Raw genomic sequence first — 21,364 nt, 5'->3', positions numbered from 1 at the left:
TAATAATTAATGTATTTTTATTATGTTTATTATAAATAAATGAGAATTATTTTTTTTATATATTGTGAAGACACCTTTATTTTAAATAGGTAGTGGTTTTGTGGAATAAAATAAAACATCACTAATACGTAGCAAACTAGTATAAATCTGAGTCCATTGTTGGATTAATGATAGGCGCAAGTAAAGATTGACGAAAACTGACAGATACTGTTGATTGAGTTTGGCATATTATATATTTACTAGCGACGTTTCTTCTTTCCAAGTCCTGTCCATAAAATGCCTGGGTCGTGATTATTTGTACCACGATATGATTCCCCATCGTCGTATCTTACAAAATTTCTTACATTATCTGAAGGTTTACGTCCTCGGAAATAATTTCCAGGATAAGAGATATCTGAAATAAACATAAATCAAGTTATAATATTTTAATAACTTATAACAGAATAAAAGTTATTTAAACTACATATAGATACATTATAATATAGTTATTTAATAAAGTACCTATTTAAAAGTGATGCCTATATCCTAATGATTATAAAATAAATTAAGTTTCAAAAAGTCATGTATATTATATACAAACCTATATACAAATATAAACTTTTCTTTAATATAGACAATAAAGTACTAATATTTTAGATACTATCTGCACAATTATACTAAATCAAATACGCATATTTTGTACGAATTTAGTATCCTCAAATATTATATAAATTTAATATTTTGTTCTCAAAATCGTGTAATTCTTCAAATTATTTATTTTATTTTATTCACTACTTAAGCTTTATAGTATTATAATTACTTCGTACAATTCAATTTGGCGTTTGTTATTCTAGAAAAGTGTGGTCCCTCAGGACAACATTTTAATGAAAAAACAACAAATTATTAGGATTATTTGGAATGGAGATTATAATTTCATGATAATTATATTGTTGAAAAAATAATAATATTTAACTTTATAATAAAGTACTAATTAGAAAAATAAATTTAAAACCACAATTATAAAATACTATTTTACTACTACTAATTTATTTTAAGAGTCAGTTAAAGCTGAATATTTTAATTTAGCAGGCAGTTAAATACAAATAAACGTTATTGTTGTCAAAAATGTTTCATATATTTTAGCTGATCGTATGTGTTCATATAATTCACCATTAGTCGAGATTGGAAGAGTGAAGTAGAAAGGGCGTAACGTTATAGTAGTTCCCCTAGATGAATTCAATTATGTTTAACTAAACATTCATAAATCATAAATACATAAAAAAATGTTTAAATGTCAACTATAGATATTAAAAATATATACCTATATACCTATTATAATATATATATATATATTTATGCACACATCAAACAGTTTTTACATAATATATATGAGTTCCACATTTAATGAAATTGACCGAACAATTTATAATGGGTATCTACTTAAAAAACGTGGATTTAGAGATAGAAATATATGTGGGCCTGTATCCAATACAAGGTATTGAGGAATTAATACCATATTCCAATAAACGATACTTAACTAGTCATTGATAGAAAAGCACGGCCAATACGCGCTATCGGCTCAAGACTTTCGAGGCTTCAGACACACGTTAGGCAATTTCTTTAGACACTTCAATACTTTATCGCTTAAAATGTATACGACCTGCGGGTAAATAAGAAAGCAACGGTCTCACAAATTCAGTTCAGGCATAGCCTCAGGAACGAGTCCACGAGGGAAAAAAAATTATACTTATGTGTTCTCTTAGAATACTATAGACTCCTACACATTTATTCCCAAAACAAAACGTATTCGGAACTAAATGTATTTGTACGAACCACGGAATTGACAAAAACGTAAAACTAAAACCAGTAATACCCGCTGGGTACGTTTCTTAAATAAAGCATAATACATTTATTGGAATTATAAAAGTTTAAAATATATTCATTCCTAATTTATTATCGTCTCTATATAATAATATAATATCTGAATGTATAGTTTAATTTTAAGTTTAAAACCCGCATTATTTCGACTCGGCAAGTGAAGCCATCTCAATTTTTTAATACGCATATTTCTATGAGACTATACAAATCCTGTCTAAAATTTTTCCATTTTTAGGCTAATTAATCAGTTATTAGATTTTAAATACGCAAATGTATACTTTGCACAATTCAAATAACACACCTGAAATCAGTCCAAAAATTCCAAAATTTTTTATAATTTATGTTAAAAACGACATAAAAAGTATACTAATATTATTCTATACCATAATGAGTTGGATTATAAACTGTTTTATTTTAAATTATTGTTCCAAATGTATAATTTATTCACAGTTTTACATATTTATAATTTATTATTTAATACAGTTAACGGTTCATTTTAACAATTAACAAACATATTAATTTTATATGTCATAAAATAATGAAATCAATTTAAAGCTCGAAATATTATTTAACAATTAAGTTATAATATTTAACTACTAAATTTTAAATTGAGTATAATAGTTCAGTAAAATTAACATTTGATATTACACAAGTTAATTGATTTAGTTATTAGTTAAATTAATTTCGAATTGCTAATTATTATTTACTAGTAACTAAGTAGGTACCTTTTTAGGTTAAGGATTATTAAGTTATATTTTATAATATTTCATAGTGTTTTAAAAAATTAAAATATTATATTGAATTCCATTTTTTAATAAATTAGAATCTTAGACACAAATATAATACATATTATCAAACAAAATTTAGCTAACCGAGATTTTCAACAAAATATATGATATTAAATTCATAGAAATCATCTTGTTTCAATCCTATAAACCAGCTAGTGGGTTTATTTCTAGCAGGTCTAAGAGATTAAACATTAAAATACAGTTTTAATGTATACTATTATATATGGTAATAAATCACTTGAGAATATAATATTTTGAGGTTTAACATTATCGTCGTGTTGAATGAATATCGAATTGAAATTGTTCGGTATACGTAAAAGAAATCATCTTGCAGTTTATATATGGCTTGGCAGATTACATTAAGCTAATGAAATAATTGAGTAAAATTGAGTAATACACTGCAGGTGTTATCTGAACGTCGAGTCAAACAAGATTACACTACTCCATGTTGTTCTGTAGAACAATCAACTTCTAAATTATAATTTATAACGTACTTGGACCATTAAATAATTTATAATTAGATCATATTTTATTTATGAATAAGTGAAATTTCTAAAAAAAAAAATAAACAATTTAAAAATATTAGAAATAAAAATAAAATTAATTAATAAGTAATGATAATATAATAACCCTCTTGTGAGATTCACAATACTTAAAATAAAAGGTCTATAAGAAATGTAATTAATAATTTATTTTGAGTTTAAATAATAAATTCAATACGAATCTTAAACGAAAGCAGAGAGGACATAAAATATTGGTAAAACGTAATTTATTAATTATTTTAGAGTTCGATCACTTATTTAGATAAAAGGAGGGTTCCAAAAATATCATAGGGCCAACTTATAAATTGGAAATTTGACATACATTATTTTTTTATAAAGATCGTAGCAGAAATTTTACTTGTTTTTTTTAGAAAATGAAAAAATATAATAGTGAACTATATGACAAACTATTTACAAGGGAAATAAATTACTACTATTACTACACATGATTATGGATTTATAAGTATGGATTTTAATATAGTTTATTTTATTCATAAACCATAATAAATAAAATAATTTTTGACCATTAAAAATGATCAAAAAATAATGTAAACCATGCATGTTTATATTTAATTTATATTTTATATTACTTACTCATATAAACATGGAAATTACTACGATTTTATCAAATTTATTATGAACAGAAATTGGGTTACGCACCGAACGATTGTATAAGGTGTACTGCCGAACACAAATTTACCTACCAACCGTTGGTGATAAACTGACAAGTTATGCTCCGGCGGCCGACGTATTAAAAAAAAATATAAAGTATATTATGTAACCATGTATGTATATAAAACAAAATTGTCACATGTTCACGTCTACATTAATTAGCCACATCCTACATATAAATTTCCAACAAATTTCGTGGGTTTATAAGCGATCAAATCCAACCAGTATCTAAGCCGATTATTTAAATCAGAATGTTATTATAGCAGTGTATAGTATAATATATATTATAACAAATATTATAGCCCAGCAGAACAGCGAACGAGAAAAACAATTACTTCCAGACCGATGGGTCTGATGTATTAAACGTGCAAACCACTGGTCATTCGCTATTTCTATATAGGTACACCGGCTACAGCTTATTTGAAATCCGATTAAATATGACAGATTAACCTTTCAAGAAAACAAGCTTCCAATTATGTTAACTCCAGCTGGAACTCACTCTATATATTGATATTATTCATTACAGAAAATCCCCACAAAGTGCATTTAATTTATAATATTATGTAAAATTATTAGTTTAATATATTGTTATAGGTACCTGTCACTTATCAGTCATCGCCAATCAATTCATAAAACGAGGTAGGTTAGTTTAAGAAAATGAATAAAAATACATTCGCAACTAAATAATATTAGTTGATAATAATTGTACGATTAATGTTTAAAACATAAAGGTTTATTATTTTATATTTATAATTGAGTGCAAAATGTAACCGTTGTCTCCCATACACATATTAATAACAATAGTTATTTTATTTTGAGCTTTCAAAATATATGCGACACACTCTTATTTTATAACTATATCCGTTTAAAATTCCAAGTTAAATAAATACTCTCAAAAGATGAAGCATTATCAAGGATAAAGATAAGTTGGTGAGTTTGATATTTGTATACGGTTTCCGTTTGTCTTATGAATACATTGTTTGATGCGTAGAAATTATAAATAAGATACATTTGAAAAATATGTAAAATTATTATACCCTCTTCAAACAAGAAAACTACAAGATGACTAAACCTATGGTTAAAATGATAAAAATATATAACAATAAAATAAATGTTATAAAAACTTGAATATCGGTAGTTAATTTTTTCTATAAAACTAATAATGTTATTATTATACAATTTAGTATAGGTATCTGGTATACCTATCAATTCTTAGATAAATGAAAACATTTAAGCATACATATGAAAGTTATGCTATAGATAAAGTGTTATACATACAGAAAAATAATATAACATATGGTGATTGGTGAGGTTAAGGCGAGTTAAGGTGTCGTAATCGGTGACGTAATCTATAGTACATTCCTGAGAGTGAAATGGTAATTTTAGGTACTAAGTAATTTTTAGGCAATAAACTTGCCACTGATACATAATATAAATATGAAAAATAAATTAAAATGTGAAAAGGAAAATGTACAGGAAAAATTCTTTCTACTTGAAAAAGTATATTACTAAGATGGCTATTAATTAAAATATGACCAAGGAAATGTGAGATAATTCAATATTATAAAAAAATGACAAAATCAAGTTGCTTAATACAATAATTAAAAAATATTTAAATTGAGTATATCAATAAAAAATATTGTTATTAAATGTAAATTATTTTATTCTATAAATATTAATTTTTATTATTTCTGTGTATGTACATACAAGTGTAAATTCTATTACCTGTGTAGATAAGGATAAAAAAAAATAATCTTTATCATTATGATTAAGCTAAGTAATTTAAAGTTGTATTAACAATAAAAGTTTTCATCATTTGTACTTAAATGTACGCATTTTATTTTTATTGATTACCGCCTTGAAAAAAGAAACGATTGTTCTAAAAAAAATATAGTAAGCACTAAATAGCTTAAAACAGGGGTGGCCACTAACATTAATTTTGGGAACCACAAATTTATGAAGCTAATTCTAAGCGAGCCACATTATTAAGAGATTTTTATAAAATAATTAAAATAGTTAATAATTTTACTCTAAGCTTGATGAGACTGACTCGAAAGTCGCGTGCGGTTCGCGAACCTCGTTGTGGCCACCCTTGGCTAAGAATATTTAAGGTAGTATAACTACTTAAAAACGAAATATTACTTAACATTTACTATTTAATACATTTAATAACAAAAACTAACAAATTACAATGTATTAATATATTTTTCTTCTAATTTAATTAAATCGTGAAGTCCAATAAATCATAAATAGACAGTTTGCTGTAGAATGCTGTATTTTTAACCTGTATCATCCCATCTTATACTTACTGTATATTTATTTATCGTACAAATTATATATTTCGTAATAAATATAAAATAAAAGTTATTTTTACATTGGTTTTTTGGGCATTCCTTTTTTCGGTTATCTTTTTGGTCAATACAGTTTTTTAAAATTTAAAACTTTAACAACTGAACTTTTTTTTATACTCAATTTTAAATTAATGTTATATCAAACAAATAATAACTCTAGTTTGTCTTTATTTCAAAGAAACTAACTATAAACGAAATTAAATTTACATTGAAACTATGCAAATAGTAAAATATGCGAAACAAAAATTAGTTTTTAATTTAACTATGAGGTAATATTATGTTTAAACATTTTATTTCAAATAATTATTTTGTTTATTATATTTTTATTCATAAATTTGTTAAACAAATATCGTATAATTATAAAAAATAAAACTTTATTTTAATTTTTAGCATAGGCATAGTTTTTTACACAGTTGTTTATTGTAATAATAATTTTAATAATTTAAAATCACATCCATAGATATAATTATGTTCAATTAAACATGATAATTGTGAAGTTTAGTTGTTATAATTGTAAATTTAAAAAAACTGTATTAGTCGATGTGAGAACTATAAGTTTTTGTCGAAAAATGAGAATAACCGAAAAGGAGAAAGGTGCATTTTTGACAAAAAGGGTGACACCCATTGTTTTAAGTCTACGCAGCTATATTTTAGAACCATAAGCTTATTGATTAATACTTTGTGTAGGTACCCTTAAATTCGTAAGACAATTTATAACTATTTTATTTTAACATAAATAACAATATAATATAATAATTACCTTGGGTACCTTTAATTGAAAAAAATTGAAATAAAGTTTAGATACTACATTAAAATATAGGTATGGTATATGTAGGTAATTAAAATGTATTACAATGTAAATGAAAAACGATATGATGACCATTTTAAAAATACATTGAATTAAAATTTGTAAATTACTATTTCTTACCATATTTTCTTTGAATATTGTACTTAGATTGTTGGTTTTCTTTCATTTGCTTAACATTAGCACTTATATTATCAAAAAACTGCTTCAGGTCACTCATGACATCTGTTTAAACAAAATAATATTTAATAATATTAGAAAAAATATAGATGGAAAACATTTCATGTAATGATAATACATTTTTTTTTAAATTTTAGCTCATAAATTCTTACTTTTTTGGAGAGAATATTTTCAACTTAAATCGAGTAAGTATACATTAATAAAAATTGTTGAAATTAAATATGCATTTATTTCATAAATATTGAATGACACACTTGATAAACAGATGATTTTAATTAATTATTACTAAAATTTTTAATACATAAAACAGTATTATTTATTGTGTTTAAAAACTATGGAAAAATATTTACTCTTATACATTTTTCATAAAAAGTGAAAATTAATAACAAGAAAATTTACCTACTGTCTTAAATTTAATAATATTATTTGGAATTTAATAAGACCTTGTGCAAATGTGTTATATTTTTATTTAAAGATATGAAATGTAAGTAGGAGTATATACAAATACGATAGAAAGTCATGTAAAAATATTCTCTCATTATAAATAGGTGTTTACAATTCAAGCATAATAAATTCATGTTTGTCATGAAATAATACATATTTGTATTTAATGTTTATTGAATACCTTTATTAATAATATATTTAGGCACGTATATTTTAATATTCCTATTGTATAACAGTTTTTAATTTCATATAAATCATGTAATACAAATAAAATAATAAACAATTTTTCTTAAAAAATGAATTCAATTTCATTTAAAAGTTAAATTAAGAAGTTCTTAGTCAATAAGACATAGGAGAATAGTTGAATACAAAATATTATCTAAAGTAAATATTTATGATAATATGAGCTAATATAATTTTTCGTTCATAACTAGTAATTTGTGTTTATAGTTCAATATCATCAAAGACACCTATCTATCTCGTATATAGAGAACTCACTAACTTAAATTTTGTGAAAAATTACTTCATTAAGTACATTCATGAATATTATGATTAACCGCTAGCTTTAGGAAAGCAGATCCATGCGTGCTCATTTTCATTTATTATCAGATAAGCAAACATATAGCAAGAAACTTCTATGGAATATTAATGCACGTGATGAATTAATTATGACATAAAGGATGGCATTTTGGGAATTATTACAATCTTTCTTTATAGAACATATAATAATAGAATATTACATTTATACAAATTTATTTTTATCAAAATAATTATATATATATTCATGTAAAAAATGAAACAGTAAATAAATAAAAATGAGTGTATACCTGCTCTCTTTGACTTACCAATACTTTCATATGGAGTTAAAGAAGTTTGTGTTCGTTTCATCAGAGATGAAAATATGTCGGAACTTTTAACCTTCTTTTTATTTAATGTATCTTTTGGGATATTACGGTCCAATATTTCTTTATCAAAATATAGTAGATCCCATACTGATTTAAGATTACTTTTTTCGATTCCTAAAATAATAATAATAATACAATTTATAAATAATATGTATCATAATATATTTTGTTAACATTACAATATATTATTTAGTAAGTTTTAAGAAAATTGCAAAATACTGTGAAATGTATGAAAAACCTATATTATAGTTATTAATAATTCGGTTATATGAATAAATAATACTAGAAATATTGAAAATGTTGGTAATTTCTTAGTAACGCAAATATGTGGAATATTGTACATATTTCAATATTTGATATTGTAATGAATTCACCACATTATTTCCGAGTCATTATTTAAGCAAATCATAACGTGTAATATTAAATTATTTTTATTCGTTGGCGTTAAAAGATATATTTATGTACCTAATAAATATTAAATATAATCGAAAAACATTAAACAGCCCAAACAAAGTAATATTCCAATTTTGGAACAAATATACATAGGCGTTGTATTAGATTATGACAAATATTGTAGATAATTCCATAGTGGAATATAAAATCAATCCGATATAAGTACAAAATATATTTAAAGTCAATTGACAAGCAATATTAATTAGCTATTAATTTTAAGGGCGTCACCGTTTTCGGCCAAAATGTACCCTTCCCTTTTCGGCCAGTGTCACTTTTCGGCCAACACTTACAGTTCCCTTTTCAGCCAAAACTTACCATTTACTTTTCGGCCAGCACAGTTTTCTTTTAACAACTTATGAGTTATGATTATATCCAAAAATGTGATTTTTTTTAAATTATTACCTACCTAATACTTTATGAAAACATGATAAAATAAAATAATATAAAATAACAAAATGTTACAATAAAATGTTATAATATAATACATTATTCGAATAAAAATTAATAAAGTATTAATTATAATTCTTAATTCATTGATATAACTATTAACTATATAGGTATTAACCTAAAATCAACGAAATGAAGCTTACATTGAAGACTATAAAAATAATAAAATATGTCGTTACAAAATTGTCAAACTAATATCATATAATTATAAAAAATTAAACTTCTGTATATTATTATATTTGTATTCGACTAATGTATTATATTATAACATTTTATTGTATTTCCAATTATTTTATTTTATTATTATAATTATTTTTATATAGGTATTATAATACTTTATTAATTTTTATTTGACTAATGTATTATATTATAACATTTTATTGTATTGCCGATTATTTTATTTTATTATTATAATTATTTTTGTATAGGTATTATAATACTATATTAATTTTTATTTGAAAAATATATATCATATTATAACATTTTATTGTAACATTTTGTTATTTTATTATTTTTTCATAAAGTATTAGGTAGGTAATAATTTTTTTTTTTTAAAATCATAGTTTTGGATACAATCATAACTCATAAGTTGTTAAAACTGTGCTGGCCGAAAAAGGAACTGTAAGTGTTGGCCGAAAAGTGACACTGGCCGAAAAGGGAAGGGTACATTTTGGCCGAATAGGGGGCCGCCAAATTTTAAACTGACATTAACCAGACACTGACTACAGATAATAATAATAGGCTGAATAACTTTTTTGGACGAGGTAATAAATTTTAAGCAAAACTGGTACACATATTAGTGTTGAGTTCCGAGGTTGACGTTTGTGCATCATTAATCCCCCAGGTAAACAATTTTGTTAGTCGATTGCTTATCGTGCGTTCAAACAGTAAGCAGGTAGTACAGCTACACGATTGGATGATAAACCGATAACAAAATATGAGTGTAAAATTGAAATATAATAACAAATTCAAAAATAATTTTAATTTGATATTCAAATAGTTTTTAAATTGTTTATAAATGTAAATAATAAGCTACAATTTACAATACTAGTTAGTAGTTACAATATAATGAAAATGAAAAGTTACATTTTATTTTAATAATTTTTCAATATATTTCTTTAACAATATCAATGTGTATACAACCTTTAAAAAAATTTATTTATTACAATAGTGCGATGCGAAAACGTCCTACGCCCGTTAATCTGAGGATAAATAGTATACAGTACCAAGACTTTTACAAAACTATGATAATACATTATAATGAATTAGGAATAATAATTTAAGAGGACCGTATTGATTAAATCTTAAATAACTGAGCAGTGAGCTTTTTACATTCATTAAAATGTTTAAATAAACAAAAACAATGGTACACTAATAATTATGTACAGAATGATTCACCAAGAATACTCGACCCATTTTTTCATTCAATGAATAATTTATTCATATTCCGATTTTTAATTTTATAAAAAAAAATTATTAATTATATTAATATTAATAATACTATAATCACTTATTTATATAATTTTAATTAAAAATCCCAAAAATCAGATTTCGAGCAAATACATACATTATACATTATTGAAGAAAAATATAAGTGAAAAATGCTTGATGAATCAACTTGTATATCTATAGTAAACACATACTTATATTTGTTAAAAGTTAAATCTGGAAGAAATTAATCTTTATTTCATAATAATTTTTATTCGAAGCCATTCAAAGATAAGTATTATTAGTTGATTTAAAAAAAACTGTGGTTAGCGTGTTTATATCAACAACAATAAAACAACTATAAGTTTTTATTTTCAAGATATATGAAACGGTTTTTTTTTCAATTTACAATATATTTTTGTTACCAATGATCATTTTTCCTTCTTGGCTTCTTATAGAAAAGTTTATATTTGCCTTCTTTATCTCATTTTTATTATTTTAACCATAATATGAGCAAAGTACACAATACAACAAGTGAAATTCATATAGTTCAAATATGATATATATGAACTTAGATCCACATTTTTTCTATTTATATACGAGTAGTTTAACTTGATAAATAAGAAACAAAGATATGACATTTCATAACGTGATTTGGACTCTACCTAACCGTCCTAACCTAACCTAACCATAATTTATAGAATTAAAACCATCCATCTTATTCAAAACAATTTAAAATTATTTATTTAAGTTTTTAGAAAATACATATTATTGATAAAACAAATCTTTTTATTTTAACTTAATATCAATACTTTTTATGATTTATTTTGTAAAATAATATCAATTTCCAATTTTCAAATAATTATACAACTAAAATAGTTTTTAATCTTTTAAACTTAAGTATTAATCGTTTTATAGTCTATTCAATTTTTTTTTTTATTATTATTTTCGTACATTTCACATAAACTGTCGAATAGATAAAAAAAAATACCATACAATTTAAATTTTTTATGCACATATAACGTGTTATTATAGAATTTTATGTACACAAATCCAAACAACTTTTTGTGAAAAAAAAACATAGAAACTATAAATCATATGATCTTGCTCTAATATTTAAATCAAATTATTCAAGTTATTTTATCCTAAAAATATTTCATATTAGAATTCAAATATATTATTTTCAAAGTATTGTTTCATATAATAAAATATATAAATTAACATTTTTTTTTTATTTATATTTTTTATAACTTTGGATCTTCTCAATTTAAAATAATAAAAAAAATTTTCTGTGTAAGCAATAAATTAGAATATTATATTAGATTAAAATTTGTTTTGCATAAAGTTTGTTTTGTAGAAAATTATTTTTGGAGCACTTTAAAAATTCCAATAAGTTATTTGGAATAGTTACCTTTAAAAAGATTAGAAACTGATAACTGATTAATGCATTTGACAGTTCATTTTTGGAATTTTCAATAACTAGTTAAAATATTTACCATGTCTAGGTTCACCATGGTCCTATCGCAATTGTAATTCAATTTTTAAATGCAATGATTTATTGCTACCTTTATATTTTTAAATCACTAGCCTCAGTGGACACACATAACTCTCGTATTTTACGTTAACCTATCTCAGCTTTTCAATATACTAATACAAATGGTTTTATATAACCTAACACAGAATTTATAATTTAAAAATATGATAATTTATTTAATTTATTATAAACAGTTTACTATTGATATATTTACAACTCTAGATTTATGTAATATTTACATAAATATAATTATATTGTTTTATTTATTATAATAACCTAAAAATATATTATATATTACAAAATAGTTGTCGATTATCCATACATCATCAATACATTTAATATTCTCAACAAAGAAATAGAGTTGTTATGTTCAATTAATATCTATATATACTTATCGACAACCGAGAGAACCTTTTTAAGTAAATTTTAAGTGAAGTGGGGAAACTAAAAAAAAATCGAATAAAAAGGCCAGACAAATGTTTTTGATTATTATTCATTGTTATCGTAACACTAGGAACGCAAACAAAATATTCATAAAAATACACCTAGTGTAGGGTTGCCATATTTTATTTTACTTAAGCCGAGGCGAACATTTTTTTATAATTTATAAGGGACAAAATTTACCATTCCTCTACAGTCAACCACACATTTTAACATCCTAATTTTTTCTACACCCCACTCAATGGTCCGCAATCTATAATGTACATTTATGGGGTAAAAAGTAACTCAATGTTGCAAATTGAAAAGTAATTGACAAAATTATCAATTAGCAACGAGTTATAACAAACATTTTCGTGAATATAAATTTATAGACGTCGACAAACTGAACAATTTTTTTAAAACAGATTTCATTATCCAATAAATTAACCAATTTGCTTATTTGATAATTTATTATAACAATATTGTTTTTCAGCCAGAAACGTTTTGTAAAAGATAAAAATATTGACATAAATTATTATTGAAGTTTGATACCCAAATACTTTATCGGTACCCCGGGACAATATCATATTCAAAATTGGTACAGCCCCGACTTAACCTAATGAGTAATGACCAGCCCTCTATTAATTTTATCCATTCACTATAGTTACCATGGATGCCGATGTACAGTTATACATTTTATCTCGAGTTGCCTATACGATAAGTGAGACTATAATATAAACTATGGCGTAAAAAGTGTTAAGACGTCCAGTTTTTAAAAGTTTGTCGTCGTGTCCAGAAAATCTTAATTGGGATTTTAGTGCGTCCCAGAAAAATAATTTGTTATTATAAGTTCATAATGCATCATTTATATTACCGTTCTGTTGTAGCTCCTGTTTTCGTCAAACCTATTTATTTAATAATGATATATGGGGTGTTTAAAATTATTTAAAATATTGATGAAATAAAAACGGCTGATTTATTTTACACATTTTATAATACAGGGTTGGATTGGATACTGTGGGCTGCATCGGCAATTTAGTAACAAAGAGCCTTAGCAACAGCCATAATTAATATTAAATTCACTTCAAGAAGATGGTTAATTTTTTTCACCAAAAATGGTCATAAATAAACTTTATTATAATTTTTAATACTGAAGTCTGAAGTTAACATATTTATTTATGTTTATTGTTTTCTTTAATTAAATTAGTTTACAATTCATTTTCCAGTAATTTTCAGGAATCAGTTATTATCATTTACATTTTTAAAATTATTGATATCTCATTTGGTAACTTAATTATTAATTTAAAGCAAGGAAGAAAATTATTTTTATTCGATAAATTAACAATTCTAATTTAATAACATTGTAATTTTAAATTCCTAATGGATTGATAAATATATTGAATTTAGAAAGATCTATGTTTTTTGTGTCTATATACATGATAAGTAGTTGAAAAAAATTTTGAATTTCAACTTTAAAAGAGGGATAGAAAATTGGATCTAGTTTGTACTTAAAAAAAAAATTTTTTTTTCTATAAATACCAATAAAAATTATTCGCTTGGTAGAAATGTTTGAAAATTTAATACAAAACATCTAATAAATTGTTTAGTTCTCAATTAAAAATATCGAAAATCTATATTCTATAATTGTTTTTAAACCTAAGATAAGAGTATAGTACAAAATTCGTTATAAGTTTTTCAACCTAAATAAAAACTTCTATCAAATTAATTTTTTATGAGCATTTGAAGTTAAAATGTTTACGACATTAGATATTCATCCATAAAACAATAATTTCTTCTCAAACAATTGTTGATATTTTGTTGTTTTTCAAAAATAAAAATAGCAGTAGATACTTTAAATTTTCACAAAATGTTTATTTTATCATTTTTGTTATATGATAAAATGTTCATAATTGTTTAACTATTTTTGAACTATTCATAGGCATTACAAATTTTCAATTTTTTTTAGTTTTTCTTTTTATAACTGTTGATAAAAAAATTATTTACTGGGTCATTTTCTTGAAAATTTTAGTACAAGATTCCTCGTAAGTAGTTCATACTGAAACCATAAAATGTATAAAATATAAAGTTAATTATTTTTTATAAACATTTTAATTTCGAATTTGGACAAATTATTTATTAAACGATAAATATTAAATAATGATATCAATTATTTTTTTAAACACTATTCTCGGGAACTTAAAATCTTTACATATGTTATAGTATTATGAATTTTCCTATAAAAAAAAGGAATTTTTGATTAATTTCAATATATTATCTATTTAACAGAATGGTATACCCACTTATCTACCTTTTATAACCATGATGCTTTCATTAATAATGAAAGACTGGTCCTATATAGCTATAAACATACGAAGACTAGATATTGGCTTTTGAAATTCCATAGTAATGACCAGTATGACACTGTTATTATAAATAATTATAAAAGTTTTTTTAGATTAAATCGTTATTGAATACCTACAAATTACAATGTTTATTGTTTGCTTATTTATTTTTTTGTATTACTATAATAGAAAATTATTGAATTGTAATGGAGCCAACGATCCTATCAATATAATAGTCTCAATTCTGACAGATCTTTTAGATTTTGAGGAGAGCAATAAATGTATTGGTTTGAACTGTGTCGTGGGGGGGCACTGGTTCTTTATGCTAACAGACTGGTTCCTCCACTCAGAATTGTTTTTCATATTTAACGATATATCGATGAATTAAAATTTAACATAATATCCATTACTATGACATACTCAATGGCGAGATAAATTTACACCTACGTAATACGGTCTTAAACTTAAATTTATCAAAAAAAAAAAAAACTTGAATATATAAATTAATTACCAACATCATTGCTTAACTTTATGATATGTAAGCTATAATTCGTTATTGTAGTTTCTTTATGATTCCCGACAAATATAATATTTAATTTTTAAAAGTTAATATTCTTTTAATTGTTGCAGGGAATTTATTGGTTTTATAACGGAATGTGTATTTTTAATTTTCTCTGTAAATACTTGTTTGGTAGGTATATATTTCTCAAAAGTTTCATATAGCCCATGTAATTAATTAGAAATTTGATACAGGTATTGTGCTTTGGATAATGTAGTATTTGGTAATTCGGTAACAGTTACGAACAATATAAAATACAATAAACTATACTATAAAATAATTTTTATCAATGTTTAACTTTAATGTATGACTTAATAAACGAGTAACGACAGTCCTATAGAATTTAAATTTTCACAAAATACTTACATTAGAATTTTATGTAGTGAAAACTCGTGTTATTGTATTTTAAATATTCGCTTGATATATCGTATATAATGTTATAAAACTTTATTTTTGTTTATTTTTGTAGTATATTTATCTGTAAGTGAAAGCTGTATAAAACATTAAATAACATTTGAATGTGCTGTATTACGGTAATATAGGTATAATTTCTCATATAATTGTCTATTTAATCCATCCAAAACACAATACCATATTAAGTATGCTGAATTTAATATTTCTTTTTTATAAATGCCTGCTTTAAAGAAAATAATTGGAAAATGATACAAATGTTTTAGACGTTTCAAAAATGCCAGTTTCGAATATTATCCGATCTAAAGAATAGGTTTACAAAAAACTTTTGCAGCTGACATTTACGTTTTTGTACTAACACTTGTAAATCAATACAGAAATACCATAATTTTAAATATAAAAGTTACTATGTTATACATCAAAAACTAAAATATATTTTTAAGTGATTACATATTTTTTGAATCATGTTTGTATATACCATCTAGTATAAATACTATGGGTTCTGAAATATCATAGAAGGTTTTTACTGATGTTTTCTTTTTAAATAAAAGAAAACAAATTGTTGCTCCTCATTTATTATCGCGGAATGGCAGTTTTCATATTACTTTAGAGTGGATCTAAGTACGAATCATCAGCCGGAATCAAATTACTAAAAGTTTCAGAGACCGGAACTTATAAAACGGTCCACTCAACCGAGGTCCATGTAAAGTCACCCATATTTAGTGTTATGTATATTACAGGGGGAGAAGATCGCCATATAAAACAATAAATTAACATTTTCATTTTCATTTTTTAAAATGCGTGATAATTTCATTCTTGTTGTACATTTTATAATACCTATATTATATGCATTACAACAAAAAATGTATTTTACTCGGAATTACTTAAGAGAATATTTTTAAATGGTTCAATATAAAAACTAAAAGATTTCAATCCAAAGATATTTAATAGCGGGAAAGTAATATTATTTAATTCTAATATTTATTATATTGTATAAATACAGTCTTAAATAATGTAATTCTATTTTCTTTTATACCATTGAGGTTTTTAATTCAATATATTAGACAGATGTTTAGGAAAATTGTTTTTTAACTTAGCCTAATTTTTTTTGGTTTGATTTTATTAATTTTACTAAGAGGAATTTTTTCATTAAGATAAAATAAATATTGTCCGAAAAGGTCTTTTATAAAAGTATAGTATAAATGTTCTATTTTTAAATATTTAAATAAAAAAGTGTAAAAACAGATTAATACAATACAGTAAAAATTACTTAAATGCTTTTAATGATTCCTATTTGTTAAATCCTGTTAGTATTAAAATAGACTTAACATTTTAAAACAATGGGTCACGATTTTTTAGGAGAATAATTTAAAGGAAAAACATTATACGTGTATAATACACGGATCATTTATCACCATTTCCGAATGATCGGGGTCTAAAAGCATTATTTTGTTCACTGATGCAACGGAAACTTGAATTTAATTTCATAATAAGACATTTTACAACTAATATAGAAAAACAATTTAAACAATGTTATTTTTTTTTATGTAATACTTGTCAAGTTATATCACCCTTCTGACTTTATCAGAGTGATTTTTCATTATTTTCTTAAAAATACATATTAGAATCAACTAGAAAATCCAATATTATAATTTGTTTACAAAAAATAATACTATTTACTATTTAGAATAATTTTAGAAATAATACTTATTATTTGTTACTACAACCCTAATTTAAACATGATTTACAATTGTATAATCTACATAACAGTTATTAGAATATCCAAAGTATAACGGTGAACACTAAAAATATAGGCAGGAGGAACCTCATAGTCATAAAATTTAATTTTATAATTATTAAAGTATATTTATACTAAATAAATGTCTAAATAATAGGACTGGTAATATAAAAAACAATAAATCAACATTTAGAATTTTAATTAACTTTTAAATTACAGTTTTAAAAATTAAGTAATTTTCAAAAATATTATTTGATATAGGCCACATGGTATAAATAAATGTTTTTAAGTAGAAAAATTAAGTATGCATAATAATAAGATTTATTAATTTAATTTTACCTCAAATAAATAAATTCTCTATACATACGAGAATTATTAAGTTTTATTTCATTGCTACTTACTATTCAGTTTAAACGTTAATACATAAAAATAAATAATAAAATAAAACCTTATATACATTTGGGTTTTTTCAGGTAAAAGTATAAAAATAAAATGGTTGTGACTTTGAATTGTATAAAGTAGTTAAATATATTGGTTTATGAGTAAGAAAAAAAATATAATATGATATATAATATGATTAGTAGTAACCTATAATATGTATTCTCAATAGAATATTTTATATTTAACATTTATTACAAATTCAATATGCAATATGCCTATATCTATATAAAAACATTCATTTAAGTTTCGAAAACCAAATTTTTTTAAATAATCAACTTTAAGTTAGATGTATGACATAAATAATATAATTTATTTTTTTGTCATCTCCATAATTTTATTCCGTTCCATTTTATGTATATACACTTAAATATTTTAACATCAAAAGTACAATTTAATATTTTATTTGAATTTTATATTTCAAGAATTTTTTTTAATTTCAACTTTATGAAAATTCTTTATATTATTATTGTTTGAATTGAATACTATCTAAAAATGTTCAAATAAATGTATAAAATTCCTGAATGAAAAAATAAAGTTTAATTTCATGTTGCATTATTAATACCTAAGTTTTACTCTAAATATGTATAAGCAATATTTACAAAAAGAAAACAATAGTATAATAATTAATATTTATGAAGAAACGATTGAATTAAAAAACATGTGTATGGTAATAACATTTGAAAATATAACATATTAAAAATCTATTGTAGATGCAGTTGCTTAATAAAGTTAAAATATAATTAAGATTTCTTTTAGGAAATAAAACAAATCCATAACATATTTTTTGAATAAATTACGGATTGCTTTAATTCTATATTTCTAATATTTAGAAATAACAATTTTAAAAATATTGTATTACTATGGAAATTATGAACACATTGTATAAATATTTTCAATTATCGCTTCAATTGTTTAGTTATTTTTGTTTTAGTTTGTCAATGTATACATTCATATATAATATATGGTCTTGCGTTCTAATAAATTATAGATAATTATCGGTATAAATATTTAAGGACCATCAAATAGGTGTTCATTTAGTTTACAATAGTTCATTAAATATAAATTAAATATTATAAAAAATTGTCTATATTATTAAAAAGTGGTTTCCGTTAGTAAATAAAGGAATATAAATATATATGCGTAAAAACAATTTTTTTTTTTTAAATTCTAATATTTCAATATATTAATTTATTGAATACTGAGATTTTATTAATTATTATATTTTATACATTTATTCATGTGATTTAATATTTTTAGATAATCCATTTTGTAGGAAATATTTTTCAAAAAGTTTAAAAGTAAAAAAATAAAATAATTCATAGAGTTTTGACTTTTCAAATTTTAAATATTATTATTTTAGCATCTACGATATTTTATAAATCTCCATATTATGAATACTTAATATAGATATTAGATATATTATTTTTCAATTTCAAATTTTTAAACAACATAAAAACTAAAAAATGTATTCACTTTAGTTAAAAAGTACCTATTACAAATAATAGAAAGTAAATAAATATTACTATCAAATACATTATAAGTTAACATCATGAAAATATTAAAAATTTTATACAAATAAAAGTTACATATTTAAATATTGTATAAAAAATTTAGATTTGTTTAAAATATTTTAATATTTACATAAGTATTTAGTAATATAAATTAAAAGTAATTTATATTTTCATTTTTTTTTTAGTTTTCTCAAATTTTTATAATATATAATGCTATTTTTTTAACCATGAGTTTGTAATAAAAAGACATTTATTATCTTAAAATGAGAATTTACAAATAAGGGTTATTTTTAATTTAAAAAAATCAAACTTAATAATTTAAATACTTTTTAATTATTTCACAAAAAAATTATAAATTAAATAAATAAGAATTTCTTACCTCCTGGATTTTTGTGATTTATAAACCAAGCATTATTTTGATTGAGCAAGAATACCGACAAAGCCAGTGGGATTAGGACGTTCATGACGCGACGTTTGAACACGAATGACTTAATCTTCTCACCTAAGGGTCTGTGAAACACTAAACTGCACAAGTAAACACAGCCCATTCTTATGCCTCCCACTTCTACTTTATTCTTCAATATGTTGCATTTTCATTCTCGTTTGAAAGCCTGTAGTTATAATAAAGGTCTTTTTACAATCATTAAGTGTAAATATATTAATTTCACGTTTATAGTAATATTATTTATTGGTTTATGTATGCAATTTATTTAACAATTAAAAATAATCATTACAATATTTTGTAAATAATAAACCTATATTGATATTTGATATTTATAATTTTAATTTATAAAATAATAATGGTTTTAAATTTTAAAATTATACACTAAAATATTTGTATAATCCATATATTTAGTATAGTTTTAATATTTGTATATTCGTTTTAATTTGTATTATTTAACCGAAAAATTTATCATTAAATTTAAAATGAATTAAATTAAAATAAGTAATAAAATAAAATGTTGTTGTACAATTCTATAATTATGACTTAATAGCTATACAATAATAACTACGATACTATTCATGTTAAGACAGTGACGTACTCAGAGTTGATCACAACTCTTTTTTATCTACAAATTTGAAAACATTATTGTATTTTTTAAAATTGAATTTCAAGTGAAACTTAGTCTAGTCAAAAATGGTTAAAATTATATTAAAATGTATAACTATATTGACTTAGTATTTCTTTCGTAATTTTATATTTTTATACTTTTAGATTCTGAACGGAGTGATGAATGTATTGATTTTACAATGATGTGTTTTTTTTTTATTTTTATTTTTTTTTTTTTGTGTCTGTCATCACTTTTTGGAGTAGTAATAATGCTTCGATTTTTGACTTCTGCCTCTCTTTGAAAAGGAAAATTCATCTAGTTGGTACTTTGGGGGGTCAAAAAAAATGTCCAATAGTTTTCAAAAGCGTCGGGAAAAACCCTGAAAAAATAACGGAAAAACGGGAATTTCTATGCATAACCACTTTTCGACAAAATCGATATTTTGATTTTGCTGTAACTCAAAAACGAATCATTGTAAATACTT

General features: G+C 22.9%; 1 protein-coding gene across 1 annotated transcript; it reads right to left on the bottom strand.

Moving 5' to 3' along the window:
- LOC132931739 (uncharacterized) lies at positions 1-20,391 on the bottom strand. Its single transcript, XM_060997700.1, has 4 exons — positions 20,208-20,391; positions 8,485-8,658; positions 7,139-7,240; positions 1-394 (listed from the first exon to the last, which is right to left on the bottom strand). Exons 1-4 carry the CDS (start codon positions 20,374-20,376, stop codon positions 240-242), a joined length of 600 nt encoding a protein of 199 aa, XP_060853683.1. The 5' UTR covers positions 20,377-20,391; the 3' UTR covers positions 1-239.
- Between the last annotated feature and the right edge of the window lie 973 nt (positions 20,392-21,364).

This window comes from Rhopalosiphum padi, chromosome 1 (assembly GCF_020882245.1).
Source record: "Rhopalosiphum padi isolate XX-2018 chromosome 1, ASM2088224v1, whole genome shotgun sequence".
NCBI classification, from domain to species: domain Eukaryota; kingdom Metazoa; phylum Arthropoda; class Insecta; order Hemiptera; family Aphididae; genus Rhopalosiphum; species Rhopalosiphum padi.
The sequence above is the reverse complement of the archived record's forward strand: the minus strand, read 5'-3'. Positions and strand labels throughout refer to the sequence as shown.